The sequence below is a fragment of the Coffea arabica genome, chromosome 9e, assembly GCF_036785885.1.
Source record: "Coffea arabica cultivar ET-39 chromosome 9e, Coffea Arabica ET-39 HiFi, whole genome shotgun sequence".
NCBI lineage: Eukaryota > Viridiplantae > Streptophyta > Magnoliopsida > Gentianales > Rubiaceae > Coffea > Coffea arabica.
The window spans coordinates 36,403,530-36,409,898 of record NC_092327.1 but is presented as its reverse complement, the minus strand read 5'-3'; the positions used below and the strand labels follow the sequence as shown (position 1 = coordinate 36,409,898).

Genomic DNA, 6,369 nt, shown 5'->3' with positions numbered 1-6,369 from the left:
ATCATATGAAAATTCTGTGACCAACTTTTTTCACTAATTGTTCGTATTTTGATATGTTCAATTGCATTTGATAGATACTAAATTTTCTAAACAAAATTTGATTCCAAAAATAAGTGATAAGGTATTCACTTATCATATATACATTCATATGTATCAAATTTACTACTTAAATATTGAATAATTTAATGAACTTCGATTTTAGATTTCAATTTTCAATTTTCAGTTTTCAGATATCAGTTTTATCAAACCCACCCTAAAATTGGAAATGATCAAGTAGTGCTATGTAGTGGTTTAGAACTACCAAAAGCCGAATTGAAAAGCTCTTACTTGTGTAACCATCATCAGTAGATGAGATGCTTATAGTCATAGAAGCAAATAAATTTTTGACATCAATTTTGACATTTCAATTCAAATACAAAAAGAAAGATGGTCAAGAAGAAGGACAAAAAAGGCAACATATGCAACACATGGTAATTGGAATCAACGAAACGGGCTTCTGAGTACGCTCTGCTTCTCTTCTTTCATTCTGCTGACGTTTTTACTTCATGAACCTTGTGCAATTTACAAACCACTTGTTGTCCTTTTGCTCACAGATACGGATCTTCTTCCGGCAATTATGCCATTCTTGGTTTTACTTCCTGAATCTCTTTGAAACTCCTGCATTCCAAAACATAATTAAGAGGGTCAGAGATGAGTACCATAGCAAGCAAAGATCATGGTTCATGATAAATCGAACTTTCAGAATACAAAATAAAATGAAAAGCTGAATCAGGAAACATGTCAAGAACTAGCTGCATAATCTAGGATGATCTGGTCATGACTAATACATAAATCACTAAGGTTTCTTCTGCTACAACTTGTCATATCTGAAATGTTCATCTTTGCCTCAACAGTCCAAAAAGATCCTGTGCAGCAGTGCTAATTGACGTTTTCTAGTTGTTGAAAACTTCAATATTGCATAGCCAGATTCTCATTTATATTTCGTCTTATATTAACGTACAGTTTCATGATTAGGCATTCTCGTTTCCTCTTCGCACTTGAGTGGTAAAATCCTGTCTGATTAACTCCACTAAAATCACAACAATATTTGTTATGAAGCATAGGCCTAAATCCAAAATATTTTGTGCAGTTGTGCTTTGCCCATGAGAGAAGGAATTCTCAACCAAGAGTATCTTGATTAACCTAATTAAACATAGGCCTAATCAATTATGCAGTAACGAAAGAGGGGATGATCTAAGCAGCTTAACTAGTAACTTTTATTATGATCTGACCTTCATTAATTGGAAGTAGAAGTAGTTTATTGGACTAGATTGGCATTAAATGAATGAGCAAACAGAGCCATACCATATGCCTGAGAGCCATATCCAGGGAACTCTTGGACATCAATCTTCCAAAACCAGGGTCTTCATTCATGGAAGTGTTAAATTTTGTGGTGTTTCGTCTTTCTTCAATGTTCGACTTCCTTGCATCAGAGCCTTCATTCATTGAAGCGTTTAGCTTGATCTTAGGCTTTCTGTCATCCTTGCTAGACATCCTGGAATTTAAGAACCTGTCTAACATCCGACTGCCTAAAACTTGTTCTCTATTTGCTTGTTGAGTTCTATCCTTTTCAGAACCTAAATTTCCATCACCGTCCTGCTTGCTGCCCCTCGTGGTACCTGGAGAGCATGATTGTCTCCTTGTTTTAGTCACTGATTCAGGTCTTTTCTGGGAAACTGAAGGATTTTGCTGGCTGGCAGTTGCACGTCCACGATAAGCTGAAGTTGATCCATCAGTCCTTAGATTGGAAGGAGTTTCGTCAGACAATTCTTGAATTTGAGCAGGCAGTTTTGACCTCATGACAGGTGACACTCCCCTACTCTTTTGTTTGGTTGCTTTGGTACTTGAATCCATGCCTATGCCCATGCTTTTTGAAAGATTTGAAGCCAATAAATTCCAATTGGGTTCCCTATTGTCGACAGGTTTCACTGAGGAAGAAGCTTTTTTGGTAGTTCCAAGATTTAGATCAGAGTAGGATTGGTTCGTTTTTTGGTTCACCACTGGTGCACTTTTTATGTTCTTTTTTTCTGGTGTCGAAATACTAGGCCTCCCACTTGAAGCAGAATATCTTGGCGGAAGAATTGGTTTCAAACCAGTAGATTTGGTTGGTCTAATGCTTCCATTTTCCACAGCTAAGTTGCCTGCAAACTGTTGTAATGAAACTTAAACAAAAACTTTCACACGATAAATTCAAAGGCAAAGGTTAATAAAGAAGTTAGTTAGCTCTGCAATATTACACAGCCTCAACACTTGCTCTTAGTTTCTACAATTGAAGTCGCAAAATTTTATCAAAACAGGTGCATATATCTTCCATAGACAGAATAACAGTTAAAAGACATACCCTTGAAAGCGGTTGTACGATTGGTATTTCCCGTTGAGTGACCAGTTCCGGGCCGTTTTCCATCTCAAGAGATGGAAATAGAGGCGTAGCTGGAGGAGTTTTCAACCTTAATGTTGACAAGAGGTTGTGTAGTTCAATTATTACTGAAACTTCCATGATTCAATAGCTACTATACAGACAGATATCTTACTTACCAGTCATAGTCATTCTTCCCACCTTCACCAAGTGGATCATATGCTGCTCCCTTCTTCCCAGTTGGTGCCATTCCGTTGAGTGCATATCCTGGATATAACTTTCACCAACTTAATCAGTAACTAATGCAAGCCTCAAGCTGCATGGGATATCTCGAGGGGAGCTCCAGCTGTGAATTAAAGAACTTACCATTTGCCTCAAAATCGTCGGAAACAGGCGCAAGAAGGCTAACAACATGATCCTTTTCGCGCTTATGCAGTTCCCTGAACAACAGAAGATCTTCATCCTTGTCTTTGGTACGATTAGGCCTTGGATTGGGGATGTTTTTGCGCGTGCCAATGCCATCACCGCCTTTCCTTATACTCATCTTTTGTCAAGAAGAGTACTAGTTTTTCTTTACAAACTCAGTAGTAAACGATGCCTGGGGAACTGCTGTTGATATAATGAGCAAAATGATACTCCAATTGGAATGTCTGTCCATCCCATTCCCATCACGTACTATCCTAGCTCTAGAAAATGTGCAACCCCCGGCTGTAGCCGGCGGATTATTAAAGGTTTTTGCCAATAGAGACAGACAAAAAGCGCCAAGTACAAGGACATCTGCAGTGTGCAGACAGAAACATTTGGCACCTCTGGATGCAATTCTGGACAAGGAGACTAGGTGTGAGGAATCGTCTTCATCCAGTCGCATTCTACTTAGTACTATGGTTCGCTGTCGCGGGTCATGGTCGCGTCACGGTTTTGGTTGTTTCACATCCTAGGCGGTATATTTGTTGGGATATGCAACTTTTCCTACATATTTTGCTAGATTATGTTTAATATCAAAATAATTTAGTTATTAGAAAAATAAGGATATTTGTTAACCAAAGATCATGTTGGTTTGTTAACAGATATTTTAGATAAGATTTGCTAGTAGAAAGAGATTATATTTTGTTGAGATTTTTAGGATAATTGTTAGTGGGATAGTTTGCTAGTTTGTTTCATGTAATCACTATAAATAGTGAGTTGATGAATGTAAAACATAAGCTCATTTTTCACCTTCAATACAAGTCTCTTATAAGCTTTTTTTGCAACACTAAGGTGTTGTTTCTTAGTTTATGCCCCAAAAAACCAACAAAGTGGTATCAAGAGCATAAATCTTAAGGGCCTGTTTTTTTTAGAGTGAGTGCATTGGTGAGGATCCTTTATAAGTTCAAAGCCATGATAGGAAAGAACTTTTTGTCAAATATTTCAACTTTTAGTGGTGAAACTTACCAAATTTGGGTCATAAAATTTTGGACTTATTTGGTAGTCAATGATCTACGGGATATGGTGGAGACAAATTTTGTTTCATCAGTATTTGAAGAGCTGATGGATACACAAATTAGAGACCACAGAGTTGCAGTTAGACAGAGATCCAAGTCCAGCACTCACATATCAGTTTTTGATGCTGTTTTCACAAAGATAATGGCTAATGATTTGATTGAGAATAAATTATTCTCAATTAAAATAAAAAGGAGAAGTTTCACTATGAATTGGTCGGATTTTGACAATTCTAAAGTGGAACATGATGATGAAATCAAGAATTCAGATCCTGGAAAAATTCAGGAGGAGATCATTGATAAGTCAGGAGATATCAAATTGATTCCTGATATTTATCAAGATTATAACATTTCTGTTTTTGAGTCTACAGATTTTGATGGTGATGACAAAATGAAGAACCATGCAGAATTTCATATTTTCTGTATAGGTTCAAATATCGTCAAAAGATGTTCCATTTTAAACCTATGAGAAGGTTATTTGGAAACATAAAAAAAAAAATCATCTTTTATGTGGAGTTTGGCATGAGAAGACAGAAGAAGTGGCTTGTTGCAAGGCTAATATTTAGCTTGCATAAAAACCCAAAGGAAGAAGTTCATTGCAAAGCTAATCATCAATTGCAAAGCTTCTTACAAAAGTCTCGTCCAAAACAAGATTCAAAGATTTGAGAAGACAATTCAAAATCTGCAGCAAAAGTGGCAAGGAGGAGTGTTGGGATATGCAACTTTTCCTACATATTTTGCTAGATTATGTTTAATATCAAAATAATTTAGTTATTAGAAAAATAAGGATATTTGTTAACCAAAGATCATGTTGGTTTGTTAACAGATATTTTAGATAAGATTTGCTAGTAGAAAGAGATTATATTTTGTTGAGATTTTTAGGATAATTGTTAGTGGGATAGTTTGCTAGTTTGTTTCATGTAATCACTATAAATAGTGAGTTGATGAATGTAAAACATAAGCTCATTTTTCACCTTCAATACAAGTCTCTTATAAGCTTTTTTTGCAACACTAAGGTGTTGTTTCTTAGTTTATGCCCCAAAAAACCAACAATATTGGTTGAATATCAAGTGATATGCACATTATAGCACATAAAAGTTTTCAAAAAATCTGAAAAAATTACTTAAATTAGTAAATACAAAAAAGCACAATTTAAAAAATATATCTGAATCGACTCCGAGTTGACTCAGATATATCGGCCGATATCATACATCACGAATTCGAATCAGCCAATATCGATCGAGTCAGAGCGAATCATTGCGGATATGGTAATATCCGCGATTTAGAGATCGGTATCATACCGATCCCCTCCGTATCCGCGATTTAGAGATCAGTATCATACCGATCCCCTCCGTATCCACGATTCCTCCGTTCCGGTTATGATTTGGCCGATACGTATTGGTATCATATATATTCTTACTATAATCTTGATGATTGATGTGCATGCAATTTTCATTTATCTATGTATGTAAGTACTAAGTACACATTTGATTCGTATCTATTATTTGTTGTGATTGCAATAAAGTTGATTATAAGTTTTATTTTATTTTTTTCAAAAGGCATAAAATTGAGTAATTTTATATTGACATCCATTGTTAATTAAATATTACCTTATAATCTTATCACATTCATATAAATTAATATCAACTAATGTATATCGCTATACCTCTATTATCTTCATCATTCATAAGAATATTTTATATCATGTATTCATTCATGTGTTATAAGTTTCATTTCTATTATGACAATTGACAACTAAATCATAAGGATAGAACTTGAGCAACTAGAAGAAGTACACTTATTGCGGGTTTAGCTAACTGCAATGATTTCTTGGTCTAAGAATTACGTATGGATCATTTCAATTTTTTTACGAAAATCATATTATCTTGGCTCTTTCTGTTTCAACAGCCACAACAAAAGTGTGCTTTTTTCTGCTATGAAAAAAATTATTAAATCTTATTTGCATTCTAGAATGGAGAAAAACTTTCTTGCTTGTTCTATGATAAGGTGCATTGAGAAAGAGATTGCTAGAACTTTTGATATGGATTCAATAACAGTTGAGATGCATAAGTTCTTGTAAAAATGATTCTAAACATTTCTAGTAAAAGAAACACTTGAATAGACACAAAAAAAGGGGCGTCAAACATGACATAATTAGGGTCAAAAGATGAACCAAACTAATTAATACTCGAATCGAGTTCTCTTTGGTTAGAGTTCGTTCAAGTTTGGTTCGTTAACTGGTCAAGTCAAGCTTGAATAGTGTTTTATGTTCGATAACATTCAAACTCAATAAAAAAAAAAAATTAGTTTAAACTCAATTTGATAAATGAATGAGTCAAAGTTGAATAAGATTTCAAACTCATTAAAATAATCAAATAAATTTGAACACTAGAATATTCGATTTGATTAGACTCATTTATACCCCTATACTACTGGAAATAAAATTATGCATCTTCAGCAGAATAAAGTTGAGCCCACATCCTGATTTATCATGAT

At 34.8% G+C, this 6,369-nt stretch overlaps 1 protein-coding gene across 1 annotated transcript; it reads right to left on the bottom strand.

Annotated features, from left to right (window-relative positions):
* Positions 1-327: 327 nt before the first annotated feature.
* On the bottom strand, positions 328-3,077 carry LOC113709205 (uncharacterized). The gene is made up of 5 exons (XM_027231909.2): positions 2,762-3,077; positions 2,575-2,662; positions 2,381-2,486; positions 1,345-2,187; positions 328-657 (listed from the first exon to the last, which is right to left on the bottom strand). Exons 1-5 carry the CDS (start codon positions 2,937-2,939, stop codon positions 562-564), a joined length of 1,311 nt encoding a protein of 436 aa, XP_027087710.2. The 5' UTR covers positions 2,940-3,077; the 3' UTR covers positions 328-561.
* Positions 3,078-6,369: the final 3,292 nt, after the last annotated feature.

Excerpts from the sequence above, each read along its gene's own strand:
- LOC113709205 (XM_027231909.2), bottom strand. The coding sequence starts at position 2,939 with ATGAGTATAAGGAAAGGCGGTGATGGCATTGGCACGCGCAAAAACATC. Across the intron at positions 2,663-2,761 it reads CGACGATTTTGAGGCAAATG|GATATGCACTCAACGGAATG; the intron begins GTAAGTTCTTTA and ends AGTTATATCCAG. Across the intron at positions 2,487-2,574 it reads GGGAAGAATGACTATGACTG|GTTGAAAACTCCTCCAGCTA; the intron begins GTAAGTAAGATA and ends GTCAACATTAAG.